Here is a 23,799-nt window from a genome sequence, read left to right as displayed (position 1 = left end):
TGGCTTAGTGGTGAAGGGCCCCTGGGTTCCATCTCCAATACCCATCCTACCCTGATGAAAAAATCCAGTCAAAACTAAAGCCCCAGCACCTGAACCCTGGCCTGGAATCTCCCAAGTCCAGATCCTGAAATAAGTCCTTCCCACCCTCCTCTGGAGATCTGCACAGGCCACCTTGCTGTGACCCTAGGTACATGTGGGCACTTGGTGGACTTTGGTGGTGGGTGCTGACAAGATGGCACTGGAGGCTGGCAGCTGGCTTGAAGGTGGCACAGAGAGAGGGGAGTCAGTTGCCCCAGATGGCTTCTCAGGGGAGGGAGGGCTTGGAGCTGGGTCGTAGAGAACGAAGGGAAGTCTGCCAGAGGCGAAGTAGGAAGGGGGCGCGGGCAGTGGGAACAGCTTGTACATGGAGGCGGGAGGTCAGCGTGGATGGTGGGCAGGGTGTGTTTTATCCTGACTACGTCCCGAGGGCTCCAGGGAGCCACAGAGGGTAGGTAGGCTGGAGAATAGGTGACACAGGGGTGCAGGGACCAGCCCTGGGGCCACACTTTGCAGGACCCTGAAACCCCTTAGGGAGCAGAAGGTCCTGAGCTCTTGGCACTAACCCCAACACTGTGCCTGTGCACTGTGCATTGGGTATGGGTCTGCGGGATCTGCCTGAAGAAGCTTCCAGAGGGTCTTCCCTCCATTCCAGCATCCTGGCCTGCCCCGGAGCCTGTAGTATCCCTTCACCAGACCTGAATCTTTGCAAAGCCCCAAAGAAATAAATGGTCAGTGGTGTCCTCTTAGGCTAGGCCGAGGGCTCACTGGGAGGTCCTGGCCTCAGCTCCAGGGCAGGATGGCATAGTGGTTAAGTACTTGGTTTCTGGACCCTGACTCCTCTAACTTGCTGGTTGACTTTGGGCAGGTGATTTAAAATCTTTTCTACCTCAGTTTCCTGCTTTGGAAAACAGGATCTTCCTGAGGACACCGTGAAGATGAATTGGGTGAACGAAGTACCTGACAGGTAGCAGGTGCTTGGAACATCCCTGAAATCAGGATGTGTTGCAACATCAATGGTTTTTTATTGTCAATAATAGCCACGCATTAGAAGTGGCTCAGGTGTCAACAATGGACACACCCTCGCCTGCAGAATGACTCAGTGGTGAAAAGGAATGGGAGTCCCAACACCCACAGCATGGATGGAGCACAAAGGTGGTATGCTGTGTAAACTGTGTAATTCCATTCCTGATGTTGACAAGGCACTTTAAAATGCATTTAAAAAGGATGAGTTGGGTCAGACTTGGTGGTGCATGCCTGTAATCCCAGCGACTCAGGAGGCTGAGGCAGGAGGATGGCAAGTTTGAGGCTAGCCTCATTAAATTAGTGAGGCCCTGTCTCAATTTTTTTTTTTTTTAAAGGGCTGGGGGTGTGGTTCAGTGGTTAAATGCTCCTGGGTTCAATCCCCAGGACAGGAAAAAAAAAAAAATGGATAGACTGGGGTGGATGGAGGGATATATACATGATAGAACATATATGGTAGATATCAGGAGGTGATGATACATGTGTTCACTGTACAAATCTTTTTAGCATCTCTGAGTGCTTGAATAAGTTCATCATAAAATGTCAGTTAAATGGATGGCCAGGGCCTTGTCTTTTTCAGTGGCACCTAAGAGAAAATCGCTTCTTGGAGTTGATGGTGAAGCAGGGCATGATGGTTAAGAAGCTGGGCTGGGCGTGTGGCTCAGGCACAGAGCGCTTGCCCAGCATGTGCGAGCACTGAAACAACAAAACAAATCAACAAAAAACTCCCGCATCTCTGTCCCTGTCCCCTCAACTCAGCTTAGAGCCCTCTGCTCCTGCCCCAGATGGCGGCACCATCCGCCCTTGCTGGGAATTGTTGCTTCCGCGGTTACGGTGGAGACCAGATGCCTAACTGAGATTCCGGGAACCAGCAGGACCCCGTGGTACATGCTGCCCACAGGGGGCAGGTGCTGGGGTGCTTCCCTCGGCCTGGAATGTGCTTCCCCACCCGGCCGCCTCTTCCCCCGGCTATCTCTTCTGCACCTGGCCGTCATCCTACAAGACTCAGCCCAAAGCCTTGCCTGCCCTTCTCCCCTCCCTAACCACAAGCCCCACCAAAGATTCCTTGAAGGAACTCCAGCCAGGCTCCTCTGAGCCCCTTTCTCAGCTAGGCCTCGGCCTTGGCCTATAAAGACTGGAACAAACATTAACATAGTTTCTCACAGGTCAAGGCTGCGTCCCTACAGCCTGGCCCCGGCTTCGAGTTCCTGCCTGTGAAAGCTCCAGGCTACCTAAAGAGTTCAGTTTGTTCCAGGGCCCCTGCCAGGCTCTGTGGGAGGTAGGAGCCCAATCCTGATAAGCCTGGCCACAAACTCAGATGGGTTTCACGTGGGCTGAAGCCCCCGCTTGCTTCTTGTAACTGTTAACTTCCTTGACCCTCCTGAGCCCCGACCATCCCTTCCCAACTCCCTCTTTCTTTTGAAATGCCAGTCACTTCTGTGAAGCTCTGTCCACGCTGGACTTTACCCTGTTGCAATAGTTCCTACTGACTGCAATCTGTCCTTGCCCCTTTAACCAAGTGTCCAGCTTTGTTTATCTTTGACCCCCTCCCCACAAAGACCTTGCTACCCCTTGGTTGTTTTTCAGCTGTATCTCCCTGATCACCTGGGAGTGCCCAGGCCAAGGCCTTACCCACGCAGGAAGGCTGGGACCCTGGGAGAGGAATTCTGAAAGCAAGCAGGGAAGTCATCTGACCTTAAGACCTGGCTCCCTGTCCTGTCTGTCACCAGCCACCTCTCCCAGCCTCAGTTTGCCCTTTGGTCAAAGGAGAATCATTGTCTAATTGTTGAAATGATGCATGAGCTCATGTCTGTAAAGAGCCAGAAATGAGGCAGTGACTCAAATCCACTGACAGCAAATGAACACATGGGTTGCAAATTGTCCTATGTCCTTTCATTGTAAGCTCAGGTGGCTAGAGGCTATGATTTCTGGGTCCCTCCGTGCTTCCAGACATTGCATGGGCACATCGTGTTGCCCATCTAGTACCTACTGGCCTCATGGGAATAGGATGGGGATATGGGCAGGGCCTCCAGGGAAGGGCTGGGAAGCTGAGGTGGTGAGAGGATTTTACTTGGTCTTCTGCATCCGGTTCCATCACCCCAGAGCCGAAACACAGCGTGAAAGCAGTGTGTTCAGTAGTACAGGCAGCTTCAGGGGGAGCCAGACCCAGGTGGGGATTCATGTGTGTGTGTGTGTGTGTGTGTGTGTGTGTGTGTGTGTGGTGCTAGGGATCATACCCAGGGCCTTGTGCATGCTGGGTAAACCCTCTACAACTGAGCTACATCCCCAGTCCAACAATGAGCTTTGAGTAACAATGTTTTTGGTTTTTGTTGTTTGGTACTAGGAATTGAACCCAGAGGTGGTTTATCACTGACCTACATCCTCAGCCCTTTTGTTTTTTTTTTTATTTTGAGACAGGGTCTCCCTGAGTTGCTGAGGACTTGCTAAGTTGCTGAGGCTGACCTTGAACTTGTGATCCTCCTGCCTCAGTCTCCTGGGTCACTAGGATTACAGGACTGCACCATGGTGCCTAGCTCGAGTAACAATGTTGTGTCCTGGTCTCCTCTGCCTCTCCAGGTGCTCGGCAAGGTGTCCTCACCTCCTTATTATAGATGGGGAAACCGAGGCCTAAGTGTCAGGTACATGGCCTTGGCACAAAGGTAGGTGGGGGAGCAGGCCTTGAACTGGGATAAGGCCACCTGCAGAGACTTTAGCCATGGTCTGACATGGCCCAGTGGGGCGGGTGTGGTACCTCCTGGAGGAGCAGGGAGGGTGGGTCTGGGTCAGGCAAGGTGGAGGGGGATGATCTACTTGACTCACTCCCAGGAGTGGAAAGGAGAGGTTTTGGGGTCAAGTCTGAGACTACAGGGTTGGTGGAAGGGAAATGAAATCATCAAGGATGGCCTCCGGATAGCTAGTGGGTAAGTGGACTTCTTATTGGGTGTCAGGTCACGGCCTTGAGGCCTGTCCTCCGGCCACCTCCATCTGTCTCCTCCCTTAGACACAGTCCAACCCAGACTCTGGTGCAGAAGTCAGGCCCTCCGTTGCCATAACAACTGGATCCCAGCAGTAAAAATAGTAACTTATTTTTTATTCAACTTCTTTAGCTCATGGAGAAGAAAATCCATTTCTAGGCTTGTATTTCATTGCAGGGGTCTCCTCTAGGGCCCTGTGGGGCTCACTGCCAAGACCTGCCTGCAGGTGGACAGCAGCTAGGGACCAGGAGGAGACTGTGAGAATCCGGGAGGTCCAGTCCCGGCCTGCTGGGAGCCATAGCTACCAGTGGCCATCTGGAGCCTGGTCTGGACTTCCCAGCAAGATGGGGGGCCATGGAGGAGTCACTGGGGCTTTCCACCTTTGCAAAGCCAGCGTGGACCTTTCTGGGAGCTGAGGTTGAGTGCTGGGACTGAGGTGTGTTTGGGACCTGGGGAGTGCCATTAGTGAGGCCGGGTCCTGCAGGGTTGGGTTGAGGAGCCGTGAAATGACTTCCGGCTGCTGGAACTCTGAGAAATCCCCAGTTTCTGGGAGCTGTGTGTTGGGCCATGATCTGAGTTCAGAGAATGGGGCTCCAGCGCAGTCCCTTACCCCGTGGGCCACATGCTCTTGGAAAGGTCTCTGGCCCCCTAGACCTGTTTCCCCTCCTCCATAGGAGGAGAAGGAGGCCCTAACCACTGAGCCATGACTCACACCGAACTATTTCTCCATCACAAATGGGACACACAACCAACCAAAACACAAGTGTCATGAACATGCCTTCTCCCAACATGTGGGAAAACCTTCCAGTTGTTTCTTCTGTCTCATCTTTCTTTGAAACACTGCTTCTACCCACTAAGTTGATGCCATGATAGTAAGTCTATTGCTGGCCCCTAGAACTTTCTGCAATTTTATAAAGGCTGCCATAACGTAGCCTCCAGCCACATGTGAACTTGTGAGGCCAAGGGACTGCGTTTTTATTTTGAAGTACTAGGGATGGAATCCAGGGGTGCTCTACCACTGAGCTCCACCCTCAGCCCTTTGTGTTTTTTATTTTGATAAATGAATGGTCTTGCTAAGGCTGGCCTTGAACCTGTGATCCTTTTGCTGTAGCCTCTCACGGGGCTGGATTTTTATTTAATTCTACTTAATGTTAGTGCAAATGGTCACATAAGGCTGGTGATTACGTATTAGAAATCTACGAACAAGTTGAAACCCATAACTCTGAGGATCCTTCCAGCTTGGGCCTTCCCAACCCTTCTGTCACCATCTCAGGCAGACACCTCACTGGGGGGTCTCTTTCCCTTCCTGCTCCTCTGGCCTACACCAGCCATCCCTTCCTTTCAAGTCAACCTTGACCTCCAGCTCACTTGGCCGAAACCCAGTTCATGATCTCCCCTCCCCCTCCCTATTGCTCTTCCTCTGGTCTCCCCGGCTCCTGCCAACTGGCACCAAGTCTCACTTAATGGGGACAGCTCAAACCCCAGGGGTTATCTCTGACTTCTCTGTCCCCATCTTTAAACCCAACATCAGGGGTGGTGGGTCTTACCCCCTAGGCATCCCTGGATCCCTTCTCTCTTCCTCACTTCCAGCATCTTCCCGGGTATCCCTACCCCTTACCCTGCAGTGTCCTCTAAATGTGTCTACCTGTAACCCTTCTGGTCCTCACCAATGATGGGTGTGTGTGCCCACCCTGGTCCCAGCATTTGGAATGCAGGGATGAATTTGGTGAAGTCCTTGTGGTTTTTTTTTTTTTTCCTTCTTGTTCTAGCTCCTTGAGGGAAGAGGGTGCAGGTGGGATTATCCTCCCAGGTGTAGAAGCTCAAACAAAGCGCTGATATAAAAAGAACAGGGAGCTGGAGCTTGGGAAGGAGGGGAGGAAGCCAAGTGTGTGTGGGGGGGAAGGAGAGGCCTTTCCTTCAGTTTGGGAACTAGTCCTTGGTCCCCCAGGTGGTATTGACATTTCTTCCACATGGAAGGCCATCTTGCCTCCAGCAGCCTTCAAGGGTGTCAAACCTACCATCAGATGACTTCTCCCATAGCCCACAGCCCCCACAAGGGCCCTTAAAGGAGAAATTTGAATTTGTTGAAGATCTGGGAGTGGGGCAGATCCTGGGCATGCTGGCATCCTGAAACCAAAGACCAATGTCCCTGCCTCAGAGTAACGAAGGTCCCCAGAGTCACACTGTCCCGGGTGAAGAAGGCTCCTGGAGATCGTGGCCATTCCTGGGTGGATCCTGTGGGGCTGTCGCACCTCTCAGAGATGCAAAAGGGAAGGCGCCGGCGAGAGGATCGCGAGCCACTAGTAGACCGGGCTGCCACCCGGGGGACGAATGGCGGACGCGCGGGCAGTGTCCCCTCTTGCTTCCAGCCCAGCCCCCGCCAGCTGGGATAGGGCGGCTTCGTCTAATCCAGGCGGTCTTCTCTTCTCTTGATAAACTACCGGCGGAGGGGACTCGGGAAAAGGGGCTGGATTAGGGTCCCAGTCCCACGCCACCCCCAGCTCCCGGCGAGGGAGGGAGCGAGGGGACCGCCCGGGCCAAGCGATTGGCGGCGCGCGCCTGGAGCCCCCCCCCGCCCCGCCCCGCCCCCGCCACCATCTGCTCTGGATTTGGCGGCGGCGGTGGCGGCGGCTCCCGGCGCCTCCTGCTCCGGCTCGGCTCCGGCTCGGGCTCCGGGCACCGACCGCGTCTGCTCGGCCCCGTGCGCCCCGGGCCCGCGCGCTCCCACCTGCTGCACCCGCGCCCTGAGCCTCCCCCGCGGCTCGCCAAGTTCCCGCGGTCGGAGCCCCGGCTGGGCGCTGATGGAACGGCCGCGATGTTCGCTCCCAGGCTGCTGGATTTCCAAAAGACCAAATACGCCAGGTGAGCGGGGCGCGGGCGGGGGCGGCCGCTCCTGTCGCCCGCCGCCCGCAGAATCGGAGTTGATGGATGAACCCCTGGCCCGGCCAGGAGGAAAAAAAACCCCCAAAACAAACAACCCCCCCACCCCCAGAAACCGTACAGCATCGACTTCGCAAATGAATGGTTTTTGCACCCCGCTTTTGAGCTCTGGACCCGGCAACAGCTCGGATTCCCGGCTCCTTCTCTCTTAACTGGGGACCCTTTGGCGAGTGGCTTCATCTCTCTGAACCCCAGTTTCCCCTTTTGCAAAACGAGGATCATGAGAGTCCCCATCGCCAGGGGCCCCGTGAGGATTAAGTGAGATGATCCTTGGAAAGCACTCAGCGCTGCGCGGCGCCTGGGGCCCGAGGAATTGCTCCATCTCTACCCCGCGCTGTTGCTAATGATAAAGGGTGCTTGTGCGCGTCACCTCTGGCCGCCCGCACAGCAAGGTGGAGGAATGGCTAAGTGCTCTTTCCCAATGGGAGAAACTGAGGCTCAGGACCCAGGAGGAGCTGCTTGTACCTCTTGGTCTTTTCACGGTGTGGTTCTTGGGGTCCCCTCTGAGCCTTGGTTTCTTTTGTAAAATGGCAATGACAGATACTGCCACAGACTGCTGAGCGGTAGTCAAGCTCCTGCTGTCCCGACTCTCAGTTAAGGCAAAAGGGTAAAAATTATTAAATGTATCAGTGATTTTGTTGGGGTCGTGCTTGCCTGAAAGCTGGCACGGAAAAACTCTCTGGAAGTCCCCAGCAGGCTCCAGCGGTCTTTCAGGGACACTGGCTGATCTGGTGGAGCAGCCCTTGGGCCTCTGGGGCCGGGGGCACCCTGCCTGCCCTGCCTGGTCACCTTTCACCCTCCCTGGGCTTGGGTCTGGGTCTTCATGGGCAGAGGGGCAGGTGTGAGCCCCAGGCAGTGGTAGGTTTGAGATGGATTGGCATCATTTTCCACATTCATATTGTCACTGTGGCTTTTACCTCCAAGTGGCTGCCCAGCGCTCCTGGTGCGCATGAACTCTCTCCAAGTTTCAGTCAAATAGCATAACTTGAACTCAGAGACACAGGGCCTGTTAAGGGTAGGGCAGACTGAGGGACAGGACCAAGCCCTTCCCCCTCCATTTCAGTCTCCATCTCCTCCTGGAGTGGGAGCCCCTCCCCAGCAGTGATGTGCTTGAGAAGGACTTGAAAGTGATTCCCGGGGATTTTCTCTTGACCAGAGAGTGGGAGAGGCTGACTGCGTGTCTATCTTCTTCTCTCGAGTGGGCATGTGGATTTCCAAAGGCTTTTTCTCAAGAGTTCTGAGTGCTGGTCTTGAGGCAAAAGTTGGTTGAGAAGGAAGAAGCCCAGGGTCAAGGTCAAAGATGCAGATATGCAGGGAAGGAGCTCTGAATTCCATGCAGTGGGCCCTCACCTGCTGTGTGATCTCAGGTAGGCGTATCAACCTTTCTGGACCTTAGCTGGTTCATCTGTAAAGACAGGAGAGTTGGTCCAAATAATCTCTAGATTTGGACTCCAGTGTCTCTGTAACTGGAATAGGGCATGCCAGCTTGGGCAGGGACTGGATCAGGGGGTCCTTTTATTCTTGGGCTGATGTAACTTCTATAGTGGGTCCCTGAGGAAATGGATCTCATTGATGAGAACTGTTCTGTTCTCTCCTTGTGCAGCCCTCTCTACAGCTTTACTGAAGGGTCCTCGGTTGGATGGGTTTAATGGTCGAACCCAGTGCTGCCCATTAGGGATATACAAGCCACAGACGTAATTTTAAATTTTCTGGTAGCCATTTGGCTTACTGCTGGCCTAGTATTATATCTTATTGTCCTCAGAAGAGACAGTTGAAACTAATTTTGAGAATGTATTTTAGCTAACTCATCATATACAGAGCATTATGATTTCATGAGAAATTTTGCATTTTTTCATCACAGGTCTTTAATATCTGGTGTGTATCTTATACATATGGCTCATCTGAATTTGGACTAACATATTCCAAGTGCTCAACAACCACCCGTGGCTAGTGTCCACCATATTGAATAGCACAGTAATATCCTCCATGGAGAGAATGGTTTTTCTATTTCAAGAATCATGCTTACCATAAAGCTATTGGAATGAAGACAGTGTAGTCATGGTGCAGAGCTAGACAAATTGACCAAGGGAGCAGAGTAGAGAAGTCGATTCCCTATGCAGTCCATGCATATAAAGTCATTTGGTCTTTGACAAAGGTGGCATTACTGATCAACCTAGGCAGGGATGGTGAATTGAATAAATGGTGTAGAGACCACTGGTTATCCAGATGGGAACAATGAAGCTGGAACCCTACCTCACACTACACAGAAAGGGCATTGCTAAATGGAGTAAAGACTTAAAAGTGAAATTAAAAAAAAATTTTTTTTGAAAGCTTTTAGAACATAGGAAATAATAATTTTTGGATTTCAGGATAAGTTAAGGTTTCTGAAGGCCAATAAAGTACAAATCATAAAAGATTGATGTAAAAAGACATGAACAGGCATTTCTTGGAAGAAAGAATACAATTGGGGCCGGGGAGATAGCTCAGTTGGTAGAGTGCTTGCCTTGTAAGCACGAGGCCCTGGGTTCGATGCCCAGCACCGCAAAAAAAAAAAAAAAAGAATACAATTGGTAGGTATATGAAATCTGCTTACTCTTGCAATCAAAGGACTGTTAACTGTGATATCACTTTGATATTAAGTATATAATTTGAAATTTCTATTATAACTACTTTGGAAATCAGAAACTGTCTTGTATAGGTGGCATGTGTGTATCCTAAGACTCAGTGGTCCTCTTCCGCATTTCTGCCCATGCATGCACACCCGGGGAAATGGACAGGAATCACCTCAGTAGCATTGTTCATAGAGAGACCTGGATACGTCCCCAATGTCCATTACTGACAAAGGACGTGGTGTGTATTCATGCACTGGAGGAGAATCCAGCAGTAAAAACAAACTCCAGTTCCAGGCAACTATGCGGCTAGATCTTGGAAACATGCTGAGCAAGAGCAAAACATGGAAGAATGCAATCAGAGACCACTTGAAAAAAGGCAAACTCATTATATTTTTAGGAGCGCCTAGGAAAGGGTCTGAAGGGCCAGTCTATGGTTCCCTGCAGGGATGGAAAGAAGGGGTCTGCTATGCCTTGGAGGTGGTTTGTCTCCACCAAAACTCATGCTGAGACTTGATTTCCATTTTGGTGGAGTTGGAGATGAGACCTCTTGCCTAGCATTCGTGAGGTCCTGGGTTTGATCCTCAGTACCACCAGAAACGAAAGGAAACAAAACAAAACAAAACAAAACAAAAAAACCCACACTTTACAATGCACTTGCATTAATACCTTTCTTTCCCTGGTGAGTAAGTTCTCCCTCTGGGGTGGGGGTTGTGGGGGGGTACTGGATTTGTCATGCAAAGAGGTTGTTCCCCAGTGAGTGAGCCTGCCCCTCCTGATTTGCCTCTTCCACATGCACCTGCTTGGCCTGGCACTTTCTGCTTTGAACTGAAGCGGACCAGATGCTGGTTCTTGGACTTCCCAGACTCCAGATCCACGAGTCAAAGTGAACCTTTATTCTGTCTAAGTCACCTGGTCTCTAGTGTTCCGTTACAGCAATAGAAAATGGCTGAAGACAAGGTTGACATTAGGGAGGGCACAGGCTGTGCTTCTGGGTCGTGGCAATGTTTTATTTGTTGACTTGGGAGGAAAACCAAGCTGGATTTTCTTGAGCTCTATAAAGTAGCACACTGCTCACATTCCCTGGGTGGGACTTATTCAAGAGGTCTCGCCCAGCCTCAAGGGAGGCTGGGGGCAGAGTCCAGCTATCTGTCCACTTGTGGTTGCCCTTCCTTTCCCCAACCCCATGCCTACAACAGCACCAGGCGTGCATCTGAGTAGGCACCAGAAAAGTCACTGAATGAGTCCTGACCGTGTGACGTTGGCGGAGTGAGCTGACCTCTGAAGATGTGAGCTCCCTCTGCTGCACATGCCAAGTGACTTTAAATAGGGTAGTTGTTTAAACGACTTCACGGTCCTACTATGATAGCAGCATGTGCTCCTTGGAGAAAAATTTTTAAATAATTCAAAATAGGTCTACCACATGAAAGCAATGGTCACCCTTAATTCCACCATCATTAGATTGTTTCTGTGAATGTTTTGGCATGTTTTTTTTCTATCCATTGAAGAAAATAGTTGATACTCTATATAATGCATTCTATCCTAATTTAAAAGGTTTTTATTTTTATTTTTGGTACTGAGGATTGAATCCAGGGGTGCACTGATCCCCACCCCAGTCCTTTAAAAAAATTTTTTTTTTTCGTTGTAGATGGACATAATACCTTTACTTTATTCATTTATTTTTATGTGGTGCATGAAGATCAAACTGCCAGGCAAGTGCTCTGCCACTGAGCTACAACCCCAGCCCCCACAGCCCTTTTTTATTTTTTTGAAATTGTATTTAGAAACAGGGTCTCGATAACTTTGTTTAAGAATTTTCTGAGTTGCTGAGGCTGGCCTCAAACTTGTGATCCTTCTGCCTCAGCCTCCTGAGCTGCTAGAATTACAGGCGCAGGCCACGACTTCCAGCTCTAATTTAAAATGTCTGACCTGCCATAATCCTGTTCTCTTTGTCTTTAATAATTATTTGCAACCTCAGTTTAATGTATGCCTACTAGTCCATCTCTTTATTATTTCCCACTTTTGGACATTTGAGTTGTTTCCCCAGATTCCACTTCTGTAAGTGATGCTGCCTGAGACGACTCTGGAGCCGTGTTCAGGAGGACTTGTGTGGAGACATACTCGATCCATTGTCAGTTCCAGGCATTATTAGCCAAGACCTGTGGTTCCCAGGTTCACTTGCTGCCCAGTGTACAATGACCGGGTCAAATGGGCCCTAATGTGAATGGCCCCCTGTGGGGAAATTCTCACCATGGGGCTTGGAGTGTCTCCCAAGGCCACAGAGGCAAAGGTCAGGGTCCCAGCTGTTTGCATGGAGGGGCTCTTGGTGGGGGCTGGGAGCTCCTGCTGTGTTGCCTTGCTTGTCTCTGGGCTGTGAGGAGGGGCGGGAAGGCCCAGAGAGGCCCTTGGGCCATCTGCAGACTTGGTTCCCATCTTACTGCCTAAATGCGCCTTCAAACTCTCATTCCAGCCCGGACCCTGGCATTCTGGAAGCCCATGGGTTCTACCAACAGTTTTTGTTGTAAAGATGATTAAGATAATGTATGCAAGGCACAGCACCCGGTATACAATTGGGTTCTCACAAGTGCTGGCTGTTTATATCAGCATTATTATTTATAGTCTTAGAGTCTGCCTTTTCCCAGAGATGCTTTGGGACAGTTTGTAAAAAACCAAGCTTCTCAAGGTCTGTGGGGCTGTGCAAGAAATCCGGTCTTCTCTGCAGGGCCTCTGACTTCATTGGGTTGGTTTCTTTCTTCCTTTCTCTCTCTCTCTCTCTCTCTCTCTCTCTCTCTCTCTCTCTCTCTCTGTCTCTCTCTCTCTCTGATTGAGTCCAGGGGTGCTTTACCATGAGCCACATCCCCAACCCTTTTTTTTATATTTTATTTTGAGACAGGGTCTCGCTGAGTTGCTTAGGGCCTCACTAAGTTGCTGAGGCTGGCTTAGAACTCGTGAACCTCCTGTTTCAGCCTCCCAAGCTGCTGGGATTACAGGCGTGCGCCACCATGCCCGGCTCCATCCAGTTTCTGTGTGTGTAGAGAGCAGGTGATGGGAGGTGAAGTTCATCACTCCTGTCTTGCTGGGTTATTGCTGATGGCCCTGTGCAGGGCTTCCTGAGGTAGGGGGAGAGGGTCCTGACTGTGCCAGGCACTTTCCAACACCATCTCATCTAATCTTCCCAGCAATCCAGTGAGTAGGTATTTTTTTAAATCCCTGTTTGGTTTGCACAAGGTCTCAGACCAAGTGGGGTAGGATCACATCTTGATATATTTGCTTCTTCTTTACTTTTTTTCCTCCCATGTGAATCATACCAATGCCAACCAATGCCAATGACAGCACCAGCCATGGAGATAAAGATAATCCTAATAACAACAGTTGCAGAGAAGCCTCCTCCCTGACCGCCATCCCTGACATTTGTCTCCCTGCCTGAATCACATGGCTTCAGATTCAGATTTGGAGCCCTCTGCCTGCCCACGCTTGGGCAGGGCCTAGCTGGGCTTTCAGAACACACTATCGGCAAGCCAACTTCCTCTCTTCATTCACTGACCAGCTGCCCAAACATCTGTGGGGCTGGAGCAAATGTCCAAGTGGAAGCCCACATTCCATATGCCTGAATATTCAAAGTTAAAATCCAAGCTAACAAGTTTTTCAGCCAAAGAGATTTTGTCCTGCTTTTGTGACAATTATGTGTCTACAGAGATAGTACTGAACACTCTATAAATGGTGGCCATTATATGATTGAAGTCTGGCCAACATCAGAGATTATCAAGTTTGGTTGTTTAGACGTATGTTTTGGCATTTCTGCGGGGCCAGCAATAGTGGCATGAGCAATAACTTCACGCCCTACGTCGTTTATTAATTGTTATATATTTTATGCAATTATTTTTTTCTTGACTTCATTGTAGCAAAATCGTTGTTATTTCTATTCACAATTTCCACTTAAATTTAGGTTCTGTTAATAGTAATGGTCTAAATCTGTGCTGTCCGATACAGTAGCACTAACCACCTGTGGCTATTGAGATTGAAATTCATTACCTTAAATTAAATGAACAAGTCAGCTCATTTTCACTGGTTGCATTTCAAGTGCTTGGTGGCCTCCTGTGGCTAGTTGGTACCATGTTGAACATGCAGAGATGCAGAACATTTCTGTTATGGTTTAAATATGAGCCCCCAAATGCTCGTGTGTAAGACAATGCAGGAAAGTTTAGAGGTGAGATGATTGGGTTATGAGAGCTTTAACCTAATCAATGCATTAGTACACTGATATGAATTAACTGCACAGTAACTGTAGGCAGGTAGGATGTGGGGGGAGGAGGTGGTCCACAGGTGCATGCCTTTCTGGTTTATATTTTATCCCTGGTGATTGGTGCGCTCTCTGCTTCCTGATTCCTATGTCCTGAGCTGTCTCCTCCTCCATGCCCTTCCGCCATGATGTTCTGCCTTATCTTGGGCCCAGAGCAATAGAGCCAGCTGTCTATGGACTGAGATCTTTGAAACCATGAGTGTCAAATAAACTTTTCCTCCTCTGAAATTGTTCTTGTCAGGTCTTTTTGATCACAGCAGTGGAAAAAACTAGATGAAACCATTTCCATAATTGTAAGAAATTTCTTTTGGTGAGCAATGGTCTAAAAGATTGAAATATACACTATAATTAAAGAAAACCTACATGTGTAGATGAAAACATGGAGACATTTCAATGGCTTTTATTCTGAAATATCCAAAATTCTCGATTATATTTAAAAGTCAACATGTCAATTAAGAGTCACAAGTATAAAACTGAGAGTCTGAGGGCTGGGATGTGACTTGGTGGTGGAGCACTTGCCTATAACATGCACAAAGCCCCAGGTTCAATCCCCAGCACTGGGGAAAAAATTTACAGTCCAGAGAATTTAAGGAAAGTTGAAATAAAATGTCCCTTTGGGTTTCTTGGGAAGTGCAATTGAATCTTATGAAATGAAACCAGATGACAGGAGTTCCACACACACCAGGTCTCCGGTGTTTTCTGCAGGTTGAGCCCCGCCCTATGCACGTGCCAGCTGGGGAGCATCATGAACCTTTCAACATCGTACAGTGTCCTGAGCTGCCACATGCTCCCCCTGGAAAGTCCCCGGGCTCTTCATGAGCACAGCTGACACCCGGGACCCACCAGGAGAGGAGTGAGGACTCGGTTACTGGGACTCTGGCGCTTTCTTGGGCAGGAACCTGTGGTGCGCATGCTCCCTGAGGGGGTTTGACAGCCATCAGCCTGTCCATCCTCTGACCTAAGCCTGTCTGGGCTCAAATCCTCCAGTCTCCATAGTAGGTTATGATGCCTCCCGAAAACCCACACAGCATCTGGACGCATCGTCTTTGTTGTTGTTGTTAAGGTGAAATATGCATAATGTAAAGTTTACTATTGTTTAATTTGTTTTTATTGTTTGTTTTATTGTTTTTTTTTTTTTTTTTTGGTACCAGGGATGAACCCAGGGGTGGTACTCTACCACTGAGCCACATCCCCAGCCCTTTTTATGTTTTATTTTGAGACAGAGTCTTGCTAAGTGGCTTAGGGCCTCGCTAAGTTGCGGGGGCTGGCTTTGAACTTGCAATCCTCCTGCCTCAGCCTCCCCAGTTGCTGGGACCATAGGCGTGCGCCACTGTGCCCGGCTTATTATAACCATTTTTAAGTGCACAGTTCAGTGGCATTAAGCACATGCACATCGTCCATCCATAGAACTCTTCACCTTCTCAAAGTGACTCCCCTTGTCCCCAGCCCCTGGCTCCCACCGTTCTCTCTGTCTCTAGGATTTTGCCTCCTCTGGGAGCCTTGTATGAGTGGAATCCTACACTATGTGTCCTTTTGTGAATGACATTTCACTTTGCATCAGGTCCTCAAGGCTCCTCCAAGTTGTAGCGGGTGTCAGAACATCCTGCCTTTTAAAGGCTGAGTAATAGTCCACGTACTGCTATGCAGTTATTTTTTGTTCAGAGGACTCAGGAAGAACTGTGGATCAGGGCCTGCCTGGCATTGGTCAGGAAGTGGACATTTAGGATTACATGTCAGGCTGAGCCAGTGATGAGCTCAGGATCCCCCGCGACCATGGTGCTCCAGGGCTCTTGAATAAATCAATCCGTGTCAGTGACAGCAGGGTCCTCTGTACCCTGATCCGCCATGTGCTGCATGGATCAGCAGCTTTGGAGTTCAAGGAAAGTTCCTCTGCTCAGAACACTGACCCCAAACATCACAAGTGTTCAGTTCTCCGTAGACACCACTATCTTATAATTTAATTCATTTCTGACCTTAACTACCCAGAGTTATCACAAATCAAGGGCTCAGTCCTACAGACTGTCGCCAGTCCCAAGTAGTGGGTCCCCAGGCTACTCATGCTCTGTCCCACGTGGTACAAACCTGGGATTCCCTTGACGAGGAAACAGTCATTCATGTTGCCCTGCTTACTGTAAAGGATGCAGATGAACAGCCAGATGAGGGGAGCGCAGGGCAAGTCCCCGAGTGCTAGAGCCTCTGTCCTGCTGAGTTGGAGTGGGCCACCTTCCCTGCAGGCGATACATATTCACTACCCTGGAAGCTCGCCAGACCTGTTTAGAGCTTTTACACGGCCTCCGTTAAGTTGATGAAGTCACCAGCCATTGGAGACTGCCCTCATGTCCCAGTCCGCTCTCTTCCTCCTCCTCCTGAGCTGTGGCAAGGTCCAGAGGTGCTGGAAGTTCCTGCCTCTAGTCTTATGGTTGTGACCACCTGAAACTAACCTGGGACACCAGGAGGCACCTCATGAGTGTGGACTCAGGTGTTGGAAGGGGCTTTTTAGGAATAACAAATGACACTCCTCTTCCCCTGACTTTGGAAATCCCAAGGGTTTTAGAAGCTGTTATTCCAGGAACCAGGGATGAAACCAAGTAGATATTTCTTATACTATCCCACCATCACAGGCGCCTTCTAGTAACTCGTTCGTTAGAAATACAGACTCTTGGGCTCCACCCTAGACCTATCAAATCAGGAATCTTTGTTTTCATAAGATCCCTTGGTGACTTGTGCTCATGAAAGTTTGAAATGTAATAATCCAAAGGACAGGCCTGGGGACAGAGTTCCTCTTCTTTAAGGAAGGTTTGCCCCTAACATCTCTTTAATAGAATTATCTGGTAAACAATACACCTGCCACCATCTTTTACTGTGGCCAGGACAGACATCGCTAATCCATTGTGGCATTATTAACCATCCTTCCCATTGAGCACAGAAAGAGCCAGCTATATCAGTCTAGTGCTCCCAGTGGACAGAGGAGCAGATCGATACCATGGTGAGGTCAGAGCAATAAGTGTGGACTGAGGTTTGTTTATACTGATCCCCAATTTCCCAGATTGCCACTAGTTTTGTTCTTATTAATCACATCACAGTAATGACATCTACCATTTATTGAATGTCTAGTATATGCTGAACTCTGCTCTGGGCATTATGTGCATTGACTCTAATGCATTCCAGACCCTGCCAGAGAGGTGTTAACAGCCCCATCTTACAAGTGAGGATGCTGAAGTTGAGATCAAGGTTGATTGGACAGCCTGTGGGAGGCAGAGCCGCTGGTACAAACTGAGGTCCGTCTGCCCTCGGGTCCGGATCTTGCCAGCTCTTCCCTTCAGGCACCCAGCTGTTCTCTATCCACCCTGTCCCAGACCTACCCTAAGCCCAACTGCCAGAGCTCCAAGGCTAAAGTCAGGCCTCTGCAGCCCCGGGGCTCTGCCATGTTTGCAGCTCTCACCAAACAAATAGCAGGAGCACCAGAGGGCAAGGGGGCAGCCAGGGGGTGATGCGCCCTGAGGACTCTGTGGCTCTGATGTTAATAATTACCCCTTCAGGTCAAGTCTGTCGCTGGAGGTGGGGCAGAAGAGGGAAGGGAGGGAGGCCGGGTCATGTTCTGATTATGTTTGATCTTAGGGAGGACAAGCAGGAGCACCTTTACTGCCCTCGCCCGGACACTTGGGGTGCACCCACTAAGTCTGCCTCCATTCACTCCTGTGTCAGTAAGAGAGCCTGAGACGTGTGGGCAGTGTCCTAGGTCCTGGGGAGGACTGCCCTGCGCAATCCTCTGCCTGACTGCAGCTCACGTGGTGTGTGGGGGAAGCAGATGACCTGGAAGAGTTCATGAAAGCACTTCCGGTGGGCAGGTGGCCAGGTAAGGGCCGGAGGCCTGGGGACGGGCCATCAAAGGTCATGATGCCTTCACAGGACTGTCTGCAGGATGACGTAAAGTGGCATTCAGTAGGTGCCAATTAAATGGTGGGCTGATGCAGGGGAGCTGTGCCTGTGCCAGGGAGCTGTCCTTTTAGTACCTGCCGGTTGCAGCTTGCCTGGCTGTGTTGCCCAGGCTGGCCTCAAACTCCTGGACTCAAGCGATCCTCCTGCCTCAGCCTCCCAAGAATGTGGGAATCACAGGCAGTGCCACCATGATCCTCCCAGACTGAAGGGCTGAACTGAGAGGTGAGGAGTGGGGAACAGGAAATGAGATCTGTCTGGAAACTCCTCTGCCACAGCTGTGCAGAAACGCACCTTCAGACACATCGAGGCGCAGCCCGCCCTTCCGGTTTGTCCCGAGCCCCAGCGTCTCTGGCACATCAGCTGGAGCCTTCCTTGCTGAGCGGAGGATGTGCTGCGGGTCCTGTACCTTTGCTCACCTCCCACAGGCCATAACCTGCCAGGGGCTGGCTGGGGCTGTTCGGACCCCCTGCAGTCCCCTGAGGGGCTGGTGTGCTCTGGTAGGTGGTGGTCACCCCAGGCTTCTCCACTGCCCAAGCTGGTTGGTTGGTTCACTGGTTCATCGAAAAGGCTCGTCGAGAGCCGGGGACTTGGGGAGAATCAGACGCAGAGCCTGCTTCCCCGCCTCCAGAAGCTAATGACACCATGGGAGCAAAGGCCGCAACTGAGATATGGATAAGTGCGCAGGGAATGTGGGCACCATCTTTGTTTTTGTGCCCTAGTGAGGAGAGGCTTGGGAGTGGGTTTAGATATTTCAGTTATAAATAAAAGAAATCCAATTCAAACAGTCTTCCAAAAAAGGAGAGAAAGGAAAGAGAAGAAATGAAAGAAGGAGATGGAAAGAAGTGAAGGAGGAGGAGAAGAAACAAAAATAAAGGATTGGTGTCTAGAACTAAAAGGACCAAAATTACTGGGTTCAGGTACTGCTGGATCCAGGGACTCCAAGAGGACCCAGAAGTACTGTCTGTCTCCCCCTCTGGGCTCTGCTGCTCTTGGGGAAAGAATTTCTTTTTCTCTGCAGGTCCACCCCAGTCCCGGATGCAGTTCCTCATCCTGGTCTGCAGTCCATCCCTCCATCTGTCACTGTGCTTGGTTTGCCTCACCTCTCCGTCCTTAGAGTTTGGAGATGGGGAGTTGGGCATGGCTTGGGGTGGAGTGGGGTGCAGCTCCGCCTGAACCCCATGGAATGTGAGGAGGCCAAAATGAAGTGGGAGAAGTCATACAAATAAGAAGCGACAGATGCCGTGTGGACACAAAGTACAGTGGTCGCCATAGCAGAGGAGGAGCCACAGTGAGGCCAAGGCCATGGGTAGGTCCTTCAGAGTGAGCGTGAGTTTTCAGCGCAGCTGACATCGTGGGGCTAGGAGGGTGGGCACCGAGAGTGAAGTGCTGGGGGGCCCAGGAAGGCTGGGGAGGCCACAGCACAGGGTGCTGGGAGGATTCGGGGGTGGGGTTTACGCCCATCACTTGGGGTTGTTCTGTGGGCCCCATGGAGCCACTGAGGGCTTTAAAGCTGTGGGTGGCATGTTTTGGGCTTTAGAAAGAGGAACTAAGGCAGGGGCACACCCTCAGGGACTGCCAAGGTGGACGCCAGGGTGCTTTCTTATGAAAGGAGGTCAAACTGAGCATGGTGGCGCATGCCTGTAATCCCAGAGCCTTGGGAGGCTGAGGCAGGAGGATCGTGAGTTCAAAGCCAGCCTCAGCAACTTAATGAGGCCCTGAGTAACTCAATGAGACCCTGTCTCTAAATACAATATAAAATAGGGCTGGGGATGTGGCTCAGTGGCTAAGTACCCCTGACTTCAATCCCTGGTACCAAAAGACAAAGAAAGAAAAAAAAAAAAAAAAAAAAAGAAATGAGGTCAAAATCAGGAAACTTAGCCTTAAAAAGGGAAGATATCTGTCATGCTTTAGCAGGGACAAGCCATGAGATAGTCTCTTCAGTGAAATGAGCTGGTCACAGGAAGATGAACAGCTTGTGATTCCCCCATGTGAGGTCCCTGGAAGAGGCAAATCCAGAGACGGAAAGTGGAATCACGGGTGCCAGGGACTCGGGGAGGGGAGTTAGTGTTAAATGGAGAGAGTTTGAATTTGGAAAGAGGAAGAGGTTTGGAGTGGACGGTAGTGACCCTGCACAATGTAAATGTGCTTAATGCCACTGGATGGGACGCTTAAAAGTGGTTAAGATGGTGGCACATATGAGGTGTATTTTACTACAATTAAAATTGTTTTAAAAACTTAGCTGGAATGGTATCATTAGCAGGCGACTTCTTAACTGTGGAAGGAAATAGAAAAAAAGGAATATTTATATTGATGCAACATTATTCTCAAATTGCCTTAGCCTATTTCTGCTGCTCTTACAAAATACCACAGACCCGTCAGCTTCCACATGACACGAATTATTTCTCCAAGTTCTAGAGGCTGTGAGTCTCAGATCAGGGTCCTAGCATGGGCAGATTCTCTTGTGGGTTGTAGAGGCCAACTTCTCATTGTGTTCTCAGAGGGCAGAAGGGGAGGGGAGAGCTTTCTGTCATCCTCTGTCCCTCCCCTCCCCCTCCCCCTCCCTTCCCCCTCCCCTCCCCCTTCCCTCCCCCTTCCCTCCCCCTCCCCTCCTCTCCCCACTCCCGTTCCCCTCCCCTTCTTTCTTCTTTTTCTGTACAGGGGATTGCATCCAGGGGTACTTAACCACTGAGCCACATCCCTGGCCCTTTTTACTTTAAATTCTGAGGCAAGGGTCTTGCTAAGTTACTTAGGGCCTCACTAGGTTGCTGAGGCTGACTTGAACTCTTGATCCTCCTGTCTCAGCCTCCTGAGTTGCTGGGATTTTAGGCATGTGCCATCACATCCGGCTTCTGGTGTTTTCTTATAAGGGCACAAATCCCGCTCATGAGGGCCACCCCCTCCAACCTAATCACTCCCAAAGCCCCCACCCAACACCATTACAGTCAGGCCGGCAACACATGCATTCCTGGGGGCCCAAAATGCCGTCCACACCCTAACGCAGACTCCATATTCAGATTTTACTGATTACCCCCATGATTATCCCAGTTGTTTCTTCCAGGCAGCTTCCTTGATCCAGGAGGATCTGGCTGGGGATCGCACATTATACCTTTTGTCTTCCCGGACTCCAGAACTCCTCCCCAGCCTCCCTGTCTTTCAGGATATTCACACTTCTAAAATACCCAGCCCGGGCAGTTTCTCCCCTGTAAAGTCACCATTTCATTTGGTAGCACTATGTGTGTGGGGGGAAGGGGTATTTTGATATTACACAAGTACTATAGTACTCTTAACATGAAAACTTTCATTCGTAAAAGTACAAAGGATGGTGTAATACACCCCTGATGCCCACAGCCTTAAATGACTGATGACCTACCAGTGTCTTGCATATTTGCTCCATCTCTCTGCTTTTGCTTTGTGTTTGTCGACAGATCCCAGATGGTATTTCTTAGGCACACACACCTCTCTTGGGGGTAAGGACACTGTCTTCCCTAATACTCTGCTACTGTCACTCCAGCAGCAATTCCTACTGAGCATTTGAAATGTGGCTAATGTGACTCAGGAACTTCAATTTTAAATTTATTTATTTGTTTTGAGACAGGATCTAGCTATGTTGCTCAAAATTCATGAGCTCAGATGATTTTTCCTGTCTCAGACTTCCAAGTCGCTGGGACTACAGGCATGCTTTAATTTATTTTTAATGAATTTATGTGCAATTAGCTCCTGGGACTGGTGGCTCCCATATTAGTGCATCTGCACTACATGGGCTTGATTAGATTCAGGATTGACATTTCTGGCAGGAATGACTAGGAACCTTCATAGACCATGTAGTACATTTCTTACCAGGGAGCACAAGACATCTGGTCAACCTGCTTCTGGTGATGCTGGATTGATCAGCAAGTCCTGCAAGATAACCCTGGGGTGATGCTCGGCAACCTTGGAGTACCCTGTTGCTAGGCAACCTCTCCTTCTGTGGTCTCAGTGGCCATTGGTTATCATTGTCTGAATCAGTTGTTTCATTAGGGTTTGCAGTTTTGTGATTTTTTCAAGCTCATCTCTTAGTGATGAGCATACACTTAGTGCATGTACGCGCATACACACACACACACACACACACACACACACACACACAATCTTCACTCAGTATTCCAAAGTGGGTTGGCTTCAAGGTAAAGCCAAGATATCATTTCTTTCCAAGAAAGGCCTCAGAGGTGGGGAACATCTATTAGTCTATCTTTGGAGCACAGTTATTCTTGGATGTGTGGATGGAGTTTCGGATCGGTGAAGCCTCTGGGGTGGCGTGCAGGACGTGTGTGTACATTTTGCCCCTGAGCTCTGTGGGTCTCTGGGGGCATCTGTTTCTCCATGCAGGCAGCTGAATTGCTCAGGGACACATCGGCTCACAGGAGACTAGGAACTGGCTCAGCACACCCCACAGCCTTCTGCTCTGGAATTTTCATCTTGTCATTGTTCCCGGGATGGCCTTTTGGACTCCTGGCCACTGGCAGAGTTGGGCTGTGGTGGGGTAAGGGCACGTGCGAGGCCTCCAGCATATTCCGCTCTTCCCCTCACTGGCTAGAGCTGCAGCACCGAGTGCAGCCATGGGGAGATCTGCTTCGGGGCTCCCAAGGGTGGAAGGCTGCTCGCCGGGATGCCATGGTCCCCGCAGGAAGGGGTCTCTCCAGGCGCCCCACCTCTGGACTGAAGATCCCCTGGGAGAAGAGGAAGGGATTTGCTCAATCTCTCTAGAGTTTTTCCCAGGGGACCCGGTCTGGGATTGTCTTAGAAGAGCGTCCCGGGCGCTACCATTGTGAGGAGGGTGGTCCTTCCCCGAGCTCACAGGAAATGCTGCTTGGTCAAAATTCCCTCTGGTATCAGGGAGGGGGAAACTGCAGAGACCAGGATGTGGCAGGGGGCAGATCCTGGAGCGTGTTTGCCACAGCTCACTGGGTTTATGAGGGAGAGGGCAGACAGGGCAATGGCCTGACCCTTCTAGAGCCAGCAGGAGGGGAGCAGACACCAAGTGCCCTGGGCCGCATCATGGGCAATGGTGCTACAGCCCATGTGCTTTGGTGACCAGAGTCTAAGAATGGCAGCTCCCAGGAGCCCCTGCATCCTGACACCCTTGGTTTGGAGTCTACCCTGTCAGGAGGCGGAACTTCCTTCTTGTTTGAAAAATGGCTCAGCAACCCTTGCTCTGCAAGCTTCAGGGGCTTTGGAGGGGAACTCGTGAGCTGCCACGGCCGTACTCCAGTGCCCGGCCAGGGAGAGGTGGGCCAGCAAAGCAGGCATGGCCCTGCCTCAGGGGCCTCCTGCCTGTTGGAACCCGGCAACATGAGTGAGCTTGCACACTGCGAAGTGCGGTGCACACAAGCCGGCCTGTCCACAGACGGATGCTGCAGCAGGGCTTGCTTGCCTGGGGTGCATGCCGCTGGTCTTCAGAGGTCTGTCTTGGTCTGCTGGGACCCTTCAGAGAGAGCGCAGAAGGTGCTTTGGTGTTATACGAATGGAGGGCAGCAGTGTTGGTGGGCGTCAAATCCCTGGAGGGAAGAGTGTGGAGGTGGGGGTCACCCCGGGACTCTGGCCCCGGAGGTCTGGGTGGGGTGGAGCATGTGCTCTCCGGGGTGCTGGTGCTGCTGGTCCGGACTGCAGTTTGAGAAGCACCGTCCTATCGTATGGTGTTGGGGTTCACCTTCACTGGACTCAACTCCACAGGGAGCTGGAACTTTGGGGTATCAAACAGAGTGTGGAGTCCCGCTGGGGATGAGGCTGCCGCCCTGTGAGGCGGGAAGCAGGGCTGACTGGAAACTGGGCTGGCACTTGCTCTCCCCACCCTTGGCGTCCCCTTGAACCTCCACAACTACCCCATGGGGGGGCCATGCTGCCACCCGCCGGTTAGACTTGGACTCCGCTCTCTTGTGAGGCCTCGGTGTCCTCATCTGTCAGATGGGAGCACTGATCGTCCAGGTGTTATGGGCAGGCG

The 23,799-nt window shown here is 50.8% G+C and overlaps 1 protein-coding gene across 3 annotated transcripts in view; it reads left to right on the top strand.

Annotated features, from left to right (window-relative positions):
• Window positions 1–6,582: 6,582 nt before the first annotated feature.
• Window positions 6,583–23,799, top strand: part of Mmd2 (monocyte to macrophage differentiation associated 2) — a 47,025-nt gene continuing 29,808 nt past the window's right edge. The window contains exon 1 of one of the 3 annotated variants that reach the window (XM_047534198.1): window positions 6,583–6,896. In XM_047534198.1, the coding sequence (XP_047390154.1) occupies window positions 6,850–6,896 (47 nt within the window). In that variant the 5' untranslated portion in view covers window positions 6,583–6,849. Of the gene's footprint in view, window positions 6,897–8,213; window positions 8,342–23,799 lie in introns of those variants that run through there. The other 2 variants (XM_047534199.1, XM_047534197.1) reach the window with 2 other exon arrangements.

This window comes from Sciurus carolinensis, chromosome 18 (assembly GCF_902686445.1).
Source record: "Sciurus carolinensis chromosome 18, mSciCar1.2, whole genome shotgun sequence".
Taxonomy (NCBI): Eukaryota; Metazoa; Chordata; class Mammalia; order Rodentia; family Sciuridae; genus Sciurus; species Sciurus carolinensis.
The sequence above is the reverse complement of the archived record's forward strand: the minus strand, read 5'-3'. Positions and strand labels throughout refer to the sequence as shown.